Here is a 20,944-nt window from a genome sequence, read left to right as displayed (position 1 = left end):
GGAATGAAAAGGTAAGATGTTTATAGCAGTCTCAAATGATTAAAAAAAAAAAGGAACGCCGAAGAATGCATATACACACATATGGAAAAGGAAAGAGAGTAATAAAGCAAATGAGGCAATAATGTCAATAATTAGTGAGTCTGGGTAAAGGGTATCCAGGATTCTTCATGGTATTTTTGCAAGTGTTTTGTAAGTTCGAAATTATTTCAAAATAAGAAGTCACAACTGCAAAGAAAAATGTCAAGGGCACCTTTAAAAATCTCAGATTTTCTCCTTCCATTCCATTTCTACCCTGCCACCCCATTCAGGCTTTTGTCAGTCTGCTTGATTCCTGTAATAGCCTTCTGGCTCATAGGGCCTTCAGTCCTTTCCCCTTGGGCAATACATGTGGTACATTGTGACCATCCTCTTCATATTCATACTCCCCAAATACCTATCATCCTCTTGTTTATTATCCAACAACCTCTCCCCGCTACTTTTCTCACCAAGCCTAAACACTTCTTCTTCTGACAATCAAAGAGCTTCAACTGGTCTGATCATGCTTATCTTTCCCACTTCATTTATTCTTTAATTGGACAAATATTTACTGACTGTTGGTATGTGCTAGGAGATAAGAAACAGGACAATCAAGGCTCTATCCTCAAGGAGTTTATATTGTATGGTGGAGACAAACAAAGTTAAAGTAGTCAACATAAATAAAATCATTTCAGGCTCAGATTAGTGCTATGAAGCAAATGTATGGGAGATAATGAAGGGACAGGAAGATAGGCAAGGACTTTCTTATCAGGTAATCCGAAGCCTGGGAAGAGCTGGATGGAAGGGAGAAGGGAGCTATCTGGGGCAGAGGGAAGGACTGGGCAGGATCCAGGAAGTAGGAGACCGGCGTGTTGTGTGCAAGGAGGTGGGGCAAGAGTGAAGTCTGAGAGGTATTGTGGTGTAATAAAGAATATATCTGGGGGCGCCTGGGTGGCGCAGTCGGTTAAGCGTCCGACTTCAGCCAGGTCACGATCTCGCGATCCGTGAGTTCGAGCCCCGCGTCAGGCTCTGGGCTGATGGCTCAGAGCCTGGAGCCTGTTTCCGATTCTGTGTCTCCCTCTCTCTCTGCCCCTCTCCCGTTCATGCTCTGTCTCTCTCTGTCCCAAAAATAAATAAACGTTGAAAAAAAAAATTAAAAAAAAAAAAAAGAATATATCTGGTCTTTGTCCCCAGTGGTTCCTGGCACAGAGCTTTACAAACCCTTAGAATTTCCGGAGTGATAAAAAGTTTCCTTATTTTGCTAATGGGGTGACTGTGGTGGGCCCCCAGATAGCTTCAGGATCATGCTGGTCACCAAAAAGACCCACCAGGTGACTAGAGGGTTGGCACTTTGGGAGGGGAGGGGGACTGGAGACTGGGTTCAACCATGTGACCAGTGATTTAATCAACCATACCCCTGTAATGAAACTCCAGTAAAAACTCTGGACACAGGCTTAGAGGAGCTTCTTGACTGATGAAGGCACTGATGTGCGGGGAAGGTAGCACACCTTGATTCCACCGGGAGAAGGCATAGAAGCTCTGCCCGAGGGACCCTCACACCTTGCCCTATGTGTCTCTCCCATTGGTTGGTCTTGATTTTCTAATCAGATAATCAGATCCTTTATAATTAAAACTGTAATGAGAAGTACAACACTTTCTTGAGTTCTGAATTGTTCTGGTGAATTATCAAACCTGAGGGAATTGTGGGAGTTTGTAGCCGGTTGGTGAAAGGCACAAGGGCCAGGAAACCCTACTTGCAGCTGTCACCTGAAGTGGAGGTGGCCACGCGGAGGGCTGAGGCTTTACCTTGTGGGATCCGCTGCCAGCTCAGGGACTTAGTGTCAGAATTGTAGTGAAGTGTGCTTGGGGTGGAAAGCGGGTATTGGGATGCCAAAAGCCTGATCACTCAGGGCCTTTGAGGCCATCACAACAAGGCTGGATTTCATTCCAAATGCAATGCTAAGCCACCAAAAGATTATTATTATTATTGTTATTGTTATTATTTTTGCTAGAGAGTGGTTTAATTTTCGATAACTTCTGTCTGGCTGCAGTACAGAGAGGGGCACGTGTTGCAGGAGGAAGACCAGTTTATGAAGCATTTGCAGTAGTGTAAGCAAGAAATGGTGGTGGCTTGGACCAGAGGGGAGCACAGAGGAGAGGTGTGCAGATGCAAGATATTACCTAGAAAGTGGAACTTGAAGAGATTGGCTAAAAGAGAGCAGTGAGGGATGATGAGGGAAATGAAGGAATCATGAATGACACCCAGATTTCTGGCAGGGAAAACTAGAAGTGGTCGAGGGGGAGACGGTAGAGTCACGACTTCGGTTTTGGGCACATTGGTTTGGGGAGGCCTAAGAGACGTCCAGGGAGAGACGTCCTGCAGGTAGCTGGGCTTGCAGCCTGCTATGGCAGTCAGTTTCTTTCTCCAGTCAGACCAACTTTCTACTCTGCGGGGACCCCCTCCAGCATGCCACTATCACTCCTCTCTCTTCACCTGTGCTCAAGTCTTTCCCCTACTTTTCCCTTTCAATTTTTTTTTTAACGTTTATTTATTTTTGAGACAGAGAGAGACACAGCATGAACGGGGGAGGGGCAGAGAGAGAGGGAGACACAGAATCGGAAGCAGGCTCCAGGCTCTGAGCCATCAGCCCAGAGCCTGACGCGGGGATCGTGACCTGAGCTGAAGTCGGACGCTTAACCGACTGAGCCACCCAGGCGCCCCTACTTTTCCCTTTCTTCCTTGCCTACGCAAATCCTTCTCACCTGTGAAGGTCTAACTCCATTTCTGCATTAGGTTTTATCCCAGTACCCTAGCCCGTATTCATATTTCGGCAGCCCTAAGAGTCAGGATGAAGCTTTGGAGCAATTTAACTCCACACTGTCTTGTAAAAGTCCCCTTTTATCACACAAAAGGCTAGCCGGCTCTCTCAGACTGTCAGCTCCTCATGACAAGGGCCATTTCTTATACATCTCTTGTATTCCTCAGAAGCACACAGGGGTTTATGCACCTTTAAATTAGAAAGGACTTAACTAGCAGATTTACACACAAAAAAAAGCCATAGAGGAGTCAACTGGAGAAGATGAAGATAATCAAATGTGTCTGTCTTCTAAGAGTTTTTAAAAGCAAGGCTAGAAATTTCCTCTGGCATATAAAAGTATAACAATTTTACCATTAATTAAAATTGTTGATTCAGTGGCTCCTGTAGCCATTGTACCTTTGGAGCTTAATAAAGCATGTGAAATAGCATCCCTGAAACACTGCTGGGACAAGAGCTCTGATTGGCACTAGCAGGAACTATGACAGGATGATTGAAAGTGTGAACTTTGATAAACAAGGACAAGAGATGAGAAACAGCTCAATTATCTAATGAGGGGGAGGGGGCAGGGGAGGGAGCGCATGGAAGGTCCCGATGTGCCTGAGAGATCTAGTTTTATTTAGCATCTTCATTAATGACTGGGAGGCAAGGCATACACATTTTGTTGATAACGTTTTTTGGTCGTTACCAAATTAGGAGGTGCTGCAGACATCATTGAGGACAGGAAAATAACACAGATGGATCTAAAAAGAGGTTGGAAATACGAATAGAAATTATCACAATGAGATTTGATTTAGGAAAAATGCAAATGAAGGCAGCTGGGAGAGAAATCATCCAAAATGCAAAATAATCAGTGGGTAGGGAAACCTAGAAAGCAACAACGTGGAGTGTTTGGCAGGAGAGCAGTGGGAATAAAGAGTAAGGAGTGACAACTCAGTGCTAGCTCAGCCCAAATGTTCGGTGGCAGGTCTGGGAAGAAATAGCTCATCAAGGTATTGAATCGCGACACAGTGTCCTTCGACACCTATACAGAATTTTCGAGACAATGTGGAGAAATAAACAAAAATCAGCTCAGACATTTGGGCCTCAGTTTCTTCAGCTGTTAGACAAAGGATTAGACTCAGCTTCTGAGCCCCTCCTCCCACTCCAACCTTCTGGTGGGTTCTAAGAGAGGAAGAGAGTGGTGGGGGAAAAAGGGCCCGGTTAAGGAGGTGCCTGGTCTGAGTGCCTCCTCTGAAGAACTTCCTTATGAGAAACAGGCAGAATGAAACACTTAGCTTGAAAATATGTTTCAGAATAGATTCTATATTGACAGGCCTGCATGTGGAATTCATCTTCAACAAGTGTAATTTCTTCCAATATAGATGTGGAGCCAAACGAATATATAAAATCTGATAGCTACATGTTTGCAAAAATATCCTCTACTTTACCAACTATTTCTTTGAATAAAAACTCTCTGGGTGCCTTTAAAGTATATATCTTTTTCTTTATAAAAATGTAATCACCTTGAAATGCTTAGGAAGACACCGCTGTACAGAGGGCGAGACTGCATGGGGAGTGGCTGCTCGATGTGGGGTAGGGCAATGTGACAGGCAGGCTAGCCCTCTGGCTCGTACACGCATCTGTGGAATGACTCCCTTTTCTCAGGCCATCCCAGGCTATCACCTTTTCATTCCCTTGAGGTTCGTTTCACTCCTCTCCCCAGCTCTCACTGACCTAGATCCACAACAAGGAAGGAGGTGAGGCATCTTAGGGCAGGAGCCATTTTGACCTCTGCCTTACAAGGTACATTTTTCCTGGTAGGAAATCCTACCAGGCAAGGACACTCAGAAGATGCAGTGCCTCCTGCGGCCACCTCAGAAGTTTCTTCTCTCTCTCTCCCTCCCCTCCTGCCTCCAGCCCGTCATCGTCATCGGTAGGAGCGCCTTGCCAATACGGATGGAGTTACAGAACGGTATGCATACGACAACAATGCTCTGATGATTCCATAAGTCACCAACATCACGAACAGAGAGGTTGCTCAAAGAAAACTGAGCTGTTTGCCCTTCCGTCATGGCTTCCACACGTGTCCAGGAGGGCTGGCAGCGGTGCAGACAACGTGAGGCAGTATGCAAGCATCTTCCAAAAGCACGTGGAGAAACCTCACGGCATCTGGGTCAGGGCCACTTCTGCTACTCCCTGTTTACACTGGAAGGAAACCAACAACGTCTACCCAACTTGAAAGGAGGAAGGCGAACTTGTTTCGTGCAGCAGAAAGGCTGTATGTCTGAGGTGCAGACTCATGGTTAGGAAAGGTGGCAAATACTGAAACAGGATCTCTGCAGACAGAGTTAGAGCCTGCCCAGAGAGCCACGTAAAGGTAAGGATTCTTGAGCCTGCAGTAAGTGTTCTGATGTTTTATTCTCCCACCCTACTGCCACCAGGGGCTGTTGCTAACACCCTAAGCTGGCAGCGAGGTCACTGCCTCATATGCAGGTCCCTCTCCTTCTTATGCACATCCACACAGACCCAGCCTTGGGTCTATGATCCTGAATCCACCACAACACCTCCAGGGTCTCATGACTATGGTCTGAGGCTTAATCATGTCACTAAAACATATGAGACCATGTTGTTCCCCCTCCTAAAGTTCCGGAGTGCCTTGCCATGGCATTTAGAACAGCATCCACCTTCTTTGCTATACCTGACGGAGCCCTGCACTGATGTGGCGTCCATCCCCCTCTCTGTAATCTCTTCAGTAACCGTCTCCCACACCCACGTGGACCAGCCACACTGGCCCCCTTTCTCTTCCTTGAATACAAGGAAGCCCTTGTTCCCATCTTTGCTTTGGCTCCTCCTCCCATCTGGATCCCCCTTCCCCTACCAGTTGTCTCCCTCAGGTCTCAGCTCTAATGTCACCTCCTTAGCAAGGACTTCTCTCACCAGCCTCTCCAAAGAAGTCACCGCCCTGGCACTCTGTCACATCGCTGTGTTTAAATTCTTCACCTTCTTCTCTCCCTTCTGAGTACCTTTCTTGACTCATTTGCTCACTTGTTTATTTGCTCTCTTTCCCACTGAAATATATACTCTATGAGGACAGGGACCTGTCCGCCTGTCTGTCGTGTTCTCCAGTGCCTGGAAGAATGCTTAGTCCATCTATCTGCTGAATGAAAGGATAAACATATACACTTTGATCCTGGGAGAGGCACTGGAGTGTCGCAGTGAGAGCGGGACCTCTGGAGTCGAGCCTCTGCACTTAAAATTCCCCTTGTGTCATTTCAGTACGTGTGTCCTTGCACAGGTTATGTAAGCTGTTTTCTTTCCATTTCCCCACCTATCAAATGGAACAAATAACAGTATCTACCTTTTAGGGGTATTGTCAGAAGACCATATAAAGCACTTAGTGAAGTGACGGTATGTAGTAGCTCTAGATAATTGTTTTGTTTTCTTGTTGCAGAGTTTAGACTTGCCAAAGTTTACGGCCCATGACCATGTGATTTATCTGACATATTTAGAGACAAAGTTTGGTCCATTTACAAATCACACCAACTTCCACCTTCTGGTCCGACATGTAAAGAGCTTGGAAGTAGTCCGTCACTCCCCATCCTTGCAACAACAACAACAAAAATCCAAATGAACTGAAAATCAACAACTCGTCTTAGATGCATCAGAGAAATGAGGCCACAGGGCAAACTACTGCCCCCAAAACTAGAGAGATAAACAGGCCGTTACAGAGAATCACTGCCTCCCAGAGGCAGAAACTGAGGAGCAAAAGCCCGCAGCTGGTGCCAGGATGGGCAGGCACCTTTAAACCGTAATTGATGAACTGCTCAAGTCTTAGTGTGGACAAGCTTGAGAGTTAAAAACACGAAGGTCCAGGACTAGGGGGCCCCAACTTTCATAAATTTTACCTCCAGGAGCCCTATCAGATTCTCACTGTGAACAGCTGGTTCTCCCAGCAGGTGGAGGAGAAAAGTAATCATTCTGAAATTCACACAGTGCTCTCTGTTCTCTTTTCAAGACCCGTCCTCAAGAGAAACTATTTTACCAGATCCTAATCAACCGGGGTTTTACCAAAGCCTAACTGACCTGGGGAGGGGAAATACTCACCTCAGGCTCAGAGACTGAGAACTAGTCCCCTCATCTCTATGTCAATAGTGCTCCTGTAATGATGACAGGACCTCAACTGAAAGAACTGAGCCTTAAGCCTCATTTAAAGAAGAAATCTCTAGGAAAACCCAAAGACAATACAGGAGAGAAAAAAACAAGGATACCAGAGGAAACTTTAGCCCCTGACACCGTAGCTAGAGTGCATAGTAAGCACACAGCCCAATTCCTAGCCAGGTAAACATAAAACTTCACACTAAACCCCTATTTCCTCAGTTCCTCTTACCCAGCACATCATCTCCAGCTTTCAACAAAAAGTTACCAAGTATGCTAAAAGGCAAAAAATCCCATCTAGAAAGAAAAAGCAAGCATCAGAATTAGATTCCACATATGGCAGAGATGTTGGAATATCAGACTGGAAATCTAAAACAACTATGGTTAACATACTAAGAGCTTTAAAAGAAAAAGTGGACACCATGCAAGAACAGATGGGTAATATAAGCAGAGAGATGGAAACTCTAAGAAAGTATGAAAGAAAAATGCTGGAAGTCAGAAAAACTGTAACAAATGAAGAAAAATGCCTTTGATGGGCTCACCAATACTGGACATGGCTAAAGAAAGAGTCAGTGATCTTGAAGATACATAAATAGCAACTTCCCAAGCTGAAATGCAAAAAGAAGAGATAGAATATCTAGGAACCATAGGACAATTATAACAGGTATAACAAATGTATAATTAGAATACCACAAGGGGAAGAAATAAAGAGAGGGAAAAGAAGGAACAAACAGCAGGAATATTTGAAGTAATAATAGCTGAAAATTTTTCCAAAATTAGTGACAGTCACCAAACCATAGATCCAAGAATCTCAGATAACACTAAGCAGGATGAATAGCAATATTATATATATATATATATATATATATATATATATATATATATATATATACAACACACACACATTATGTAAATATATGTGTGTATGTATATATATATATATATATATATATATATATATATATGCATATCATATTCAGACTGCAGAGAATCAAAAGCAAAGAGAAAATAATGAAAGAAGCCAGAAGGAAAAATATCTTCCCTATAGAGGTACACTATTTATTAAGATTTATTTATTTATTAAGATGTATCTTAAAAAACAAGAAAGCAAGAAGAAAGTGAAATAAATTATTTAATGTGTTGAAAGAAAACCCTCGAAACCTAGAATTCCATATCCAACAAAGTTATTCACCAAAAGTGAGGGAGAAATAAAGACTTTCTCAGACAAACAAAACCTGAGAGAATGCAAGAAATGATAGAAGAATTTTTTTTAGAGAAGGAAAATGGCATAGGTTAGAAACCCAGATCTACATAAAGAAAGAAGAGCATTAGAGAGTGAAAAAATGAAAGTAAAACAAAACTTCAATTTTTCTTATTAATCGATCTGACAGATAACAGTTGGTTCAAAATAATAGTAGCAACAATGTATTTGTTGATTAGAGCTCATGGATAAGTGAAATGAATGACAGCAATGTCATAAGGGATAGGAAGGAAGAATTGGAAATGCTCTGTTAGAAGGTTGCTGCGAAGTGCCATAATGTTATTTGAAAGTGGATTTGGATTAGTTCTAAATGTGTATTACACACTCTAAAGCAACAATTACACAACTGTAAAAAGAAGTATAGTTGATATGCTAAAAGGGGAGAGGAAAAGAAAATCATGTAAAATGTGCAGTTAAAACTAGGGAAGACAAAAAAGGTACAAAGAACAAGGGTAATGAGTAGCAAACAGAAACAGGGTAGATGTTACTCCAACTATTCAGTAATCGCTTTAAATGTGAATAGTTTAAATATACCAATTAAAAAACAAGATGTCACAGTGGATACAAAAACAAGAGCCAACTAGAAGCTGTTCACAGATCACACTGGTGAACATCACACAAAAACACCCAGAGATGAGCCTAAAGCATCCCTGGCCTGAGGGTCAGGAGACAGGTTTCCCTCTGGTCCACCCGCTAACTTGCTATGTGACCTTTCACAAGTCACTGACATTCTCTGGGCCTCTCTATACTACTCTTGACCCTTTATTGCAAAATAAGAGGAGTTAGACTAACTCCCTTCCAGCTCAAAACCCAATGCCTCTTTACTCATTACTGATGAGTAATCATGGGCAGAAAGGAGGCTGCAACATCTAACAGGTGCTATTTGGCTAAGCTCATGAGAGACCCAGTTGCACCCAGAAGCGGTGTGTGCATGAATGTGAAAGCACAAATCCAAAGCCCTGACTAGTGCTTGTGAAAGCTGAACTCTTGGGTACCATTGGATGGTAGAAATATCTCACCTGGGTCCATATTTAACTAGCAGAAAATTACAAGAAATTTGCAACCCATATTTAGGTTGACTGGCATCCTACTGATATGGAAGGAGAATGGGCCAGAGAGGAGCTCAGGGGGTGTCTGCTGAATCAAAGGGACAGAGGATTATCATAGCTCCTTGTCTATCATTCCTGCCCTGTCTTCATCTTTCAGACTAAAACACCTTCCCACTATCACCCCTGCCCCATGTGCATACATCTTCTACAGAAGAAAGAGAACAGGAAGTTTCAAATGTTTAAGCCCCAATTTTAAGAAGATTGTTCTTGAAGATCTCGCTTGCAGCTTCTAGCAAAAGCCCTGCCCATTGTCTTCAAATACAGATAACCATGGCATGACTCGTCCATTATGGCCAAAGGCATGACCATTCTAATGGAGTAAAGCACAGGAGAACCTTTGAAAGTATCTTCAAAAACCCATGAGGACATCAAAGGGAAGCTAAATCAATGACTCTGCATTAAATCAGGGTTGCAGGTCTGTACCCTACATGGACAGATCATAGCACATTTTTACTTTCCTAGGTTCTTCTCTCCCCAGGGTTAAGTGGTCTGGATCGACTGTACTCTTTCCCACTGACATAGTTTTGCACTGTATGGAAGCCGGCCCTATGCTGACCTTACAGATACCTTTTACCTAGGTCTATGATGTTGTTATAAACCCCAGACCCATGAAGTACTGACATTTCCACCAGGAAATTGTGGGAATTCTAGTATTCCACTAGATGGAAAGCTATACGAAGACAAGGCTTGGGACTGTGTTTGCTAACATTATACCCACTGTGCCTAGCTCAGTGCCTGGCAGAGAGTAAGTACTCAATAAATATTTGTTAAATGAATGGGGGGTGGGGAGGGAATCCACCACAATGTGAGCCTGAAAGAAGTAGGCACAGTTCAAATTTGATTGTTTCCAAAAATACTTCTTGAAAGTATTAATTCATTTCTCATTTCTTTAACAAACTCTCAGAGTGCCTTCTATGTGCCAGGCACCATAACACAGAAATGAATGAATGAATGAATGAATGAATGAGACAGTACGCCAATTCTCATAAAGAAGAGAGAGAACAATATTCACTGAATGCAACTGTAAGTTGGGCATTTTTTATTCATTATTTCATCCTTCCAACAAACTGTGAGGTAAATATTATTTATTTCCCCCCTCCTTCACAGACAAAGGAAGAGGGAATTGCACAAAAACCCACATGTAGCAAATAGCAGTGCCAAGAATTTATTCCAGGACCTGGGTACTTCCTCTAGAATGTGTTTTCTCCCCAAAGTCAAGTTAAAATCACAGTGTGATGTTCTGTTATGTGATGTTATGCTGAGGAAACTCAGGTCATCAAAAATTGAGTTGTAAGTAAACAGTTTCATTGGGAAAAGGGAAATAAGAATTTTATGTTCTCAATTTCAGGTTGTTCAGGTTGGAAAAAAATTTTAATAATGGAGGTGCTTTGTAACTACATGAGTGTGTAATTGAAGGTTAGAAATAATAAACTGCTCAAACAAAACAAATGAAAATTACAGAGTTAAGTCCTAAATAGCATCTAAGGCCCAAGTCAACGAGTTTCTAAATTATCATTATCATAACTCATTGTTATGATAGACAAAGCACAACATTAAACCAAGATGGTTGAAGTCAAAACAAAGTGCGGTGTAGTTCACATTGCCGATGATGAACAAAAGAACATGAAAACAGGAATTTGCCAACTGCTCTTCTGTGCACAATAGCTTTTTCTCCAGGACCTGGTAGTAATTCCCGACTGCTTGAATTATAACAAAGAGATACCCATAATATGAACTGTGTTCCCTAAGGTCTATTGTGTTATATCCTATGTGCTTTATGAAGGCTCAAACTGTGGGAGGGAAATAGGGAAATGAACCCTTAGACATGGAGCAACTTGGAGAAATGCTCAGGGTCAGGTTGTCTTGTAGGGATGGGAGGCCCACTGCGGAGATAGCCACATGACTTGCATGTTTGAGGGTTGCCTGTTTCCCCGAACCCTAAAGCCATTTTGCAAATCACCATTTCTTCCCAATGGGTGAAAATACATGGAGCCTGGAATCATCTGCATTCATATATTGGCAGAAACTTTGAAAGCACGTTGTTCCCATCCACCCTACCTGGATCAGATGAGGAGCTGGGAAAACAAAAATTCATAATCAACTCAAAATCCAGCAGCTCAGAAAGTGCCCAAGGTGGTGGGGAATGTTCTACAACTGGAATAGTCCTAAAGGATATGGCCCAATCCTAATGCAGTGATGACTCTCTTACATTTTTATACTTCCCTGCAATTTTTAATGATTTCATAACAACTATGGGAGTGAAGTCATATTCTTATTTTTATAGATGAAGAAACTGAAGATGAGTAAGTGATTGCCAGCAACCATCAGAGTAGGGCTAAAATCCTGTCTTCCGGCACCATATTTAATAGACCTCTACCACAAAATGATAGGGTATGTTTTCTAGGAGCAATGAATGGCTTTCGAGTCAGATCTGCATTTGCATCCAGGGCATATATCCAGGATATACCACTTTCAGCCATGTAATTTGACAAGTTCTTTAACCTCATTAAGCTTTAGTTCCTCATCTGTAAAATGGGGACACATATGACACCTAGCTCATGGGGTTACTATGAGGGTCAAACGCAATATGCAGATAGCATGCTCAGCACAGAACTTGGCCATGGGTAGAGCCGGACAAATGTTGAGGGTTTCGGGGCATGCGTTTTGGGTGGAGGAATCTCGTTATTCCTCTGTGGTTTAGTATTCCTAGGGGCACAAAGCCCCTATAGGGAACATTTTACCATATCTAAAGCTACAAGGAGATAGAAATTTGGGACAGAAGGGGAATGCTTAGGGACCTGATTACTGAGTCTGGAATGGAAGTGAAGGAATGATCAGTCCACAGGGAGCAGGTCTGTGCCTCCACCCACAGTGCCATCTGCGCTGGGTCCCTAAGGCAGAGAGGACCCTCCATTCCCCACCTGGAAAGCCATGGAGTTGGCAACAGCCAGAAATATCCTCAGAGGCAGCTTGGCTTTGTAGGACCTGTGGCTCCACAAGCGATGGGCACCAGCTGTCACACCCAGAGCAGACAGGAGGAAGCAGAAGTACGCTGTAAGACACAAGCAGGGAAAATGTCAGTAAATGTCACCAAGCTCCTACACAAGCTTTTTTCCCCTATGCTTTTTTCTCTTCTGCATAGACCCATGGGAGATGGTGTTAGAACAATCTGCAATGTGAAGGAAGAATCGATAACTTGGGGAAATGCAGACTTTTTATTGATTTGTAGCTTTTCAGTACCAGGCAGAAGTGGTGAAAACTTTCCTCAGGAAACTTTGACCTTTGAACATTAATTTTTCTCTATCAAACAAATCTTTTATTTGCTAATGTTTCTTGCCAGTCTTGATGCAAAGTCTTAATCATGTTAGTGTGTATTTGTAACTCAGTCTTCCATGCTCATTCTCTGTAGAGCTAAGATTGATGTTTATGTTGCCTCTTGACTGGCACCTGTGCTAGGAAGTGTGTTATATGAAGATCATATTTCTAAATGGCAGTGCCATTATCATGGCTTCATAGGCCTTTGTTTGAAAGAAATCAGGCCAGATCTAAAAGCAGTGAAGTCTGGCTCAGGACCAGTGAGAATGAGAATAAAAATGACAATAGGGACAACTGAGATTTGCCTTCTAGAGATCCCCACTTACACCATCCCTATGACCCGGGATGGCAAAGATGGCCAGGTGGGGAATTTTTTTAAAGCCAGCCTACAGTGGAGCTTATTATCTGCCACACACTTAAATATATTATCTTTAATCCTCATGACATGTTGTAGTGTCTCATTTTACAGTTGAGGAACCGGATCTCTGAGAGTTAAATCCTGCCTATATACCCAAGTCAGCCTTGTTCCAAAGCCTCTGCTAAGAGACCCCATGCTGCCTGACCAGTGGTGGGGATGGATTACTTTTTATACCAAGACCTGGGAGAGTTTATAAAAGCCTGTGTAGGGGTGTCTGGGTGGCTTAGTCACGCGACCAACTCTTGATCTCTGCTCGGGTCATGATCTCATGGTTTGTGAGATCAAGCCCTGCTTCGGGCTCTGTGCTGACAGTGCAGAGCCTGCTTGAGATTCTCTCTCTCTCTGCCCGTCCCTCCCTCCCTCCCTCTCTCTCTCTCTCAAAATAAATACACTTAAAAAAAAACTGTTAAAAAAAGTGTGGTATAAAGGGGACACAGGGACCCTCCAATAAATTATTATTCCTGAGATTATTACAACTACTTTAGTACTTTTAAAGCAATATGCCCACACAATGCTAAATGTCTTACTTGGATTATCTTATTAAAAACACATCAAACAATCCTATAGGGTTTATATTATTATTAATCCCATTTTACAGATGAGAAAACCAAGGCTTAAAGAAGTTAACTAATTTCCCAGTGTCACAAAGCTAGGAGGTGTCTTTGCTAAGAGTCAATTTCTAGTCTGTCTGAACCAAGAACCAAGTTCCTGACCCCACACTCCCCTATCTCTCTGGGAGACATCAAGTAAGTTTTATCTTTACTTCTTTACACCCCACTACCATCCTTAATACTGGATTCCAGTCTAAATTTAAAAGTGAGCTTCTTCCTTACTTGAGGGGAGAACTCTAAACCTAGCTATAAGTAGGTAGGATCAGGCATATTATCCCACACAATTGCTTCTAGCACTTAGCACATACAAGGCCCTCCATAAAGATCTGGCAAAGAACAAGTGATTGGCTGTCAGAACATCCCTGATCAACTGTGAATGGTACCAGGACAAGACGAGTTTTTAGGGAGACTATTATAGCACTTGTCTAGAAGAATTACTAGGGTAACTTCAGTGTCAATATACATGTTCAAAAGTAGAACCATATTACATCTCCCAAAGGTCAAGTCTGATCTTGACCTCAATCCATATTTATATGGGTCTAAAAACAAGACTTACCCTTGGCACTAAGATTAATGAGTCTCTGAATGCATGTGCTTTTCATAAACTTGACAAATCATTCCTTACTTGAAAGGTTAAAAACAAAAAATGACAATCTGCCCATAAATCACAAAAAATAACAGTATATAAAAAGTTGTGGCCTCTTTTGTTATTATAATTTAATCTTGGTCATGAGTCTATGAAACGGACAGCTATTTTCCATGTCATCCCTGGCCTTCATGTCTCTACCAATAATTTTTTCCCAACTGTCAAGTAGTTAGGGAATAAGAAATCTATAACAGAAAAATTTAATGTGACTCTATTTTGCCAGTGGACTAAGACACTGGACAATGAAAAACAAGGGCCAAAAAAAGAATCCATTCAACGCATGGTTCCCAGACAGGGCCTTATCACAGACAATGCTTCCCAGTATGGGATCTCCACTATTTCAGGGATCACTTACATGGTTGATCTGAGCTGGGCAGTAGTGGCTATTGGTTTTTCATGGTCCTTCTTCTGGCAACAAGAATGTGGCCATGTAACCCAGGCCTGGCCTAGCATATGACTCCATCTTCCTGGCCCTGGAATAAACAGCTGACCCAAACTTTCTCTCTCTTCTGGCTCAAAGACTAAAGGTCACATATCCAGGCATGATTACAATAGTAGAGAATGAGGCCAAGTAAGTGAGACATGAAGATGATGGAGATGCCAATAAGAGCTGAGAGGAGAGCTGCCTGCCCCAGGCCACTGGTTGCAGCCCCCAGAGCTCTACAGTTCTTTTGATGCTGTGAGCCTCCCTGGTATTTCTCCTAGTTTTGTGAGGCGACAAATTCCCTTTTCTTGTTGCTAGTTTGCTCTGGATTTCTTTTTTTTTTTTTAATGTTTATTTATTATTTTGAGAGAGAGAGAGAGAGACAGACAGACAGACAGACAGAGCATGAGCAGGGGAGGGGCAGAGAGAGAGGGAGACACAGAATCTGAAGCAGGCTCCAGGCTCCGATCTGTCACCACAGAGTCTGACACAGGGCTCGAACCCATGGACCCCAAGATCATGACCTGAGCAGAAGTCAGACGCGTAACTGACTGAGCCACCCAAGTGTCCCTGGATTTCTGATACTAAAATTCTGCAGAACCTCTGGGGAAGAAAGCAACCTCTGGCCATAGCCCAAATGAGGACAAACTACAAAAACCCTTACCTGAATATGAGACTGTTATATCGACAGGGCTCAGTTTTCCTATTTTGATAGGGCTAATTTAAGAGGTTTTTAACCTCTTTTCTATGATCTTTGTGGAGATTGATATCCAAACTAGTTTTCAGATGGATGCTGCCTAGTTGGCTCTGAGAGAGTCAACTACTCAGAAACAGAATTATAACTTTGGGGGGAAAAGGAGTAACAAGCAGGGTCAATAATTTTATCAAGTAGCTCACACCTCACAGAGAAAGGAACTAGATCAACAGAATTCAGAATCACAATATTACAGAATAGTAAGTAGCAAACACCCATATTGGTCTGGTTGCAAAGAAGAGTCACCAATTCAGGCTATCTCAAGTAAAAAAAGAATGTAGAGATGCCTGGGTGGCTCAGTCCATTAAGCATCCCACTTTAGCTCAGGTGTGATCTCACCTTTCGTGAGTTTGAGCCCTGTGTCAGGCTCTGTGCTGACAGCTCAGAGCCTGGAGCTCACCTCAGATTCTGTGTCTTCCTATCTCTCTGACCCTCCCCCATTAGCACCCTGTGTCTCTTTTTCTCTCAAAAAATAAACATTAAAAATAATTTAAAAATGTATTAAAAATATATTAAATAACCTACAGATCTCATACTTGGGGGGGTGGGTTGCAGGACATTTGCAGGACAGTTTTGGTACAGAGCCTCCAAAATGGCCCCAATGCTCCCTGCCTCCTGATATTCATGCCTTGAGTAATTTCTTCCCTTTAGTAACTTGCTCCTAACCAATAGAATGTAGAAACATTGAGGGAACATCAGTTCTATGATGAGGTCACAAAAGATTGTGACTTCTGTTTTGTTAGCAGATTCTCTCTTATGTTGGCTTTGATAGAGTAAGTCACCACATTGGGATGACCCATGTGGCAAGGAAGTGAGGGTGGCCTCCAGCCAACAGCTAGTGAGGAAATGAGACTTTAGTCCAATAATCCTCAAGGAACTGAGTCCTCTCAACAACAGTGTTAGTGAACTTGGAAGCAGATCCTTCCCCAGTCAAGCCTTCAGATAAGACAGCAGCCTGGGTCAACACACTGCTGCCTTGTGAGAGATCCTGGAGCAGAGGGCCCAGCACCAGTGGTACCTGGATTCCTGCTTCACAAAAACTGTGAGAAAATAAATGTATGTTGCTTTAGGTTGATAAATTTTGGGGTGATTTGTTCTGTGGCAATAGTAATGCAAGACTTAAGTAGAAACCTTATCTCAAGGGAAGGAAGGTATACTTTAAATCCTGGTTTAAGAACAGTTTGCTGTTGGGGTGTCTGTGGCTCAGTAGGTTAAGTGCCCGATTCTTGATTTCAGCTAAGGTCAGGATTTCATGGTTTTTGAGTTTGAGCCCTGCATCAGGCTCTGCACTGGCAGTGTGGAGCCTGCTTGGGATTCACTATCTCTCCTTCTCTCTCTCTCTGCCCCTCTCCACTCCCATGCTCTCTCTCTCAAAATAAATAAATAAATAAAGTCAAGACCCTTGCTTTGTGTTTTGCCTTTACCAACTGGCAAGTTCACTTCTAAAATCACCCTCACCATAATTCTGCATCCAGTTCAGCCTCAGCTTGCCTTGGCAACCCCAGGCAACTCAAGACTTCATGAGACAGTTTATTGAGCTCCTATTATAGACCATGCACCGAGCTTAGAACTGGGTCTACAAGGTGACCACAAACACGAGCTTTTGCCTCCTGGAGTCAATAGGAGTTTGAAAAGTAAATTACTTACTGTATAATTATAAATTATGGCAAGTGCTGCAGAGGACACAAACAGCATAATGTAAAAAGAGATTAAAAGACGGATAATTCAGGGGTGTCTGGCTGGTTCAGTTGGAAGAACATGTAACTCTTGATCTCAGGGTCATGAGTTCAAGCCCCACATTGGGTGTAGAGATTATAAATAAATAAATAAATAAATAAATAAATAGGAGAGAATTTAGTTTGGGGGATCAGAGAGGACTTCGCAGTGGAAGCAAAAATTAAGTTAACCCCTGAAGGATGAGGAGAAGGCAAGATTCAGGCAGAGGGACCCACAAATGCACAGACCTGGGCTGGGGAAGGGGATCTGACAAGAAGCCTGTATCTGACCACCTCACACCCGCTCAGATGGCTACTAGAACCAAACAAAAACAGAAAATAACAAGTGTTGACGAGAATGTAGAGAAATTGGAACCCTTATGAATTGCTGGTGGGAATGAAAAATGATTCAGCCACCAGGGAAAAGTTTGGTGGTTCCTCAAAAAGTTAAACATAAAGTTACCAAGTGGTCTAGCAATTCCACTTCTGGGTATATATCCCCAAAGAGTTAAAAACAGGTACTTTTTCACCAAAGGGTGAGAACAACCACGAAAGTCCATGAACACATGAATGGATAAACAAAATGTGACGTATACACAATGGAATGTTATTTGACCGTCAAGTGGAATGGAATTCTGACCCATGCCACAGAACATGGATGAACTTTGAAAACATTATGCTAAGTGAAATCAACTAGACACAAAAAGAAATTTATAAAGCCACTTACATGAGGTACCTAGAAGAGGCAAATTCATGAAGACAGAAAGTAGAATAAAAGTTACCAGGGGATGGAGGAAGCGGGGGTGGGGGGTGGGGTGGGGGGGAATGAGGAGTTGTTCAATGGGTACAGAGTTTCAGTTTGGGATGATGAAAAAGTTCTGGAGATGGATAGTGGTGGTGTTTGCACGACATTGCGAATGCAGTTAATTGCACGCTTAAAATGGTTAAAATAATAAATTTTGTTATGTATATTTTACCACAATTTTTAAAAGCATGTGTTTGAAGTCCAGGGTGAGAGGGGAAGGGGAGGTCAAAAAAGGTTAAAGAAATTTAAATGTAGGGCCAAGTAGGTCTTATTTGCTGCACTGAGGTGACTGGACGCTGGGCTCAGGCCAAGGGAAGCTATTAAAGGGTGTTCAGCATGAACTACTTAGAAAATGCATGGAGAGTAGAGGAGGGTAAACCAGTCACCACACCAGATCAGTCCCTCTAATACTTCTTAAAACAATCTTCTCGGTTTTTTTTTAATGTTTATTTATTTTTGAAAGACTGAGTGGAGGAAGGGCAGAGAGAGAGGGAGACACAGAATCCGAAGCAGGGTCCAGGCTCTGGGCTGTCAGCACAGCACCCAACACGGGGCTCGAACTCAAGAACAGCAAGACCATGACCTGAGCTGAGCTGAAGTCAGACACTCAACTGACTGAGCTACCCAGGTGTCCTTTAAAACAATCTTCCTTTGTTCACTTTCAAATACTCTGCATACATAAGATCATTACAACTCCTATTACAGCAGTGATCGAATGAAAAGATCAATATTTGGGAACAGAGTGCAGAAGGAAGTTTGGTTCCCTTAATTTCCTAAACCAACACACGATATAAAAATTCCTCTTTAGGGGCACCTGGGTGGCTCAGTCAGTTAAGCATTTGGCTTTGGCTCAGGTCATGATCTCACAGTTCGTGAGTTCATCCTGCTCGCTGCTGTCAGTGAGGAACCCACTTCAGATCCTCTGTCTCCCTCTCTCTCTGCCCCTCCCTGCTCACACATGTTCTCTCTCTCTGTCTCTCTCAAAAATAAACATTTTTTAAAAATAAAAATAATAAAAATAAAAATTCCTCTTTAAAAACAAATGCACAGGGGCGCCTGGGTGGCTCAGTCGGTTAAGGTCTGACTTCAGCTCAGGTCATGATCTTATGGTTCGTGAGTTCAAGCCCCGCATCGGGCTCCGTGCTGAAAGCTCAGAGCCTAGAGCCTGCTTCGGATTCTGTGTCTCCCTCTCTCTCTCCGCCCCTCCCCTGTTCACGCTCTGTCTCTGTCTCAAAAATAAATAAACATTAAAAAATTTTAAAAACAAATGCATAGCACTGTCTAACAGAGTGTCAGAAGGAGGCTGGAGAAGGGAGCCTGCTCACACTGAATGCCTGCCATGGACCATCACTTTGCCAATATACCTAAGTTTATTGCTTTACTTCTATGAGGTAGACATCATAACCCCCATTTTACAGAGCTGCAAAACTGAGGCCCGGAGCGTTAAGTAAATGCCTAGGGATCTCAGGACAGAGCTAGGGCCCCAACACTATATCAGTCCAGCCCCAAGCCCTTGATGCAGTGGTTCTCAGCCCTGGCTGTGCATTGCAGTGTCTTGGGCTTTTACATGCTGCAGTCCACAGAGCAGAGTGAATTCGAGACGAAGGCCAGGAGAGCCAGCATCTCTCTCCAGAGGTGATTCTGATGCACAACCAGAGCGGAGAAACCACTGCCCTATAAGGTACACCCTAGAAGACCATCTGGTCCCATCCCCTCAATTTACAAATGGAGCAGCTGAGATCCAGTGAGGGCTAGGTGCTCTCTCTAACCCACCCCGACGCTGACCCTATGCAGAGCCAGGGGCTCCAGAGGGGCCTCGGGGCCCCATAAATTCTAAGTGACTCTCAGGGTAGGCAAGCCCAGGCTGCCCTTTCATGTGAACTCTGGTCTTGTCAGCATTCCCCTCCCAGTGGCTCCCTTTGATGGTGTGAGCTGTCCCCACCAGGCTCCAGACAGTGGGGACTCTGATATCTAGGCACCCGGCTAGGGGGTGGGGTGTGCAGCAGGGCTCCTGCTGCAGAAAGCTGCAGGAAGATGTGATTAGCACCAACGAATTGTCTTCCACCAAGGGGAGGGGAGAGGTTGCAATCAGAGCAAACAAGCAGGGTGAAGGCTCCTGGGGGAGGGGCGGAAGCTGCCAGGGAGAAGATACTGTGCTTGGATACCTGCCTTGCCAGCCTGCTCAAGTGCTTTGAAAGTCAGTTTGGGGCTCTGGCCAGTAAATGGCTGTTTCTCCTCTCCAGTCCTTCCTAGATTCAGAAGATAGTTAAGAGGCCAGCAGACCCATAGATGCAGAGACACAGATAAGGAATACATATAAAAGATACATATACATATATGTACACATACATGTATACGATTGGCAATTATGGTAGCATTATGGTTAAAATGAACCTGGGAGGGGGCCTGGGTGGCTCAGTCAGTTAAGCGTCCAACTTCAGCTCAGGTCATCATCTCATGGTTCAGATGTTCGAGCCCCACATCAGGCTCTCTGCTGTCCATACAGAGCTCGCTTCAGATCCTCTGTCCCCCATCTCTCTGAACCTCCCCCCCCTCAATAAATAAACATTTAAAAAAATAATGAAATGAACCTGGGACTGAATCCCTTGTATATCACTTATCAGTGTGACAATCTCTAAACCTTGGTTCCTCCATCCATAAAGTGGGTACAATAGTACCTGCTTCACAACAAACGTGTTATAAAGATGAAAAGAGGTGAGCATGCAAAATGCACGCCATGCCTGGTGAGCAGTGAGCACTGGCACATATTATTGCCCCTCTTAGGAACGCCACTCCACTGCCTCTGTAAAATATTCCCTTTCCTGATAACCCCCTCCGAAGACACCTACACTCCTTATCACTCTAAGCCCGTGCTTTCTCAAGGGGGTGGGTGATTTTGTCTCCTTGCCCCCAAGGGA

General features: G+C 43.3%; 1 protein-coding gene across 3 annotated transcripts in view; it reads right to left on the bottom strand.

Moving 5' to 3' along the window:
- Positions 1-20,944, bottom strand: part of SCD5 (stearoyl-CoA desaturase 5) — a 169,488-nt gene that overhangs the window by 63,785 nt on the left and 84,759 nt on the right. For all 3 annotated transcript variants that reach the window (XM_045473579.1, XM_045473580.1, XM_045473578.1), the window contains exon 2: positions 12,260-12,390. In XM_045473579.1, coding sequence (XP_045329535.1) covers positions 12,260-12,390 — 131 coding nt within the window. The remainder of the gene's footprint in view (positions 1-12,259; positions 12,391-20,944) is intronic.

This window comes from Leopardus geoffroyi, chromosome B1 (genome assembly GCF_018350155.1).
Source record: "Leopardus geoffroyi isolate Oge1 chromosome B1, O.geoffroyi_Oge1_pat1.0, whole genome shotgun sequence".
In the NCBI taxonomy this organism is placed as follows: Eukaryota; Metazoa; Chordata; class Mammalia; order Carnivora; family Felidae; genus Leopardus; species Leopardus geoffroyi.
Note: the sequence above shows the minus strand (reverse complement) of the source record. Positions and strands in the feature narration are given on the sequence as shown.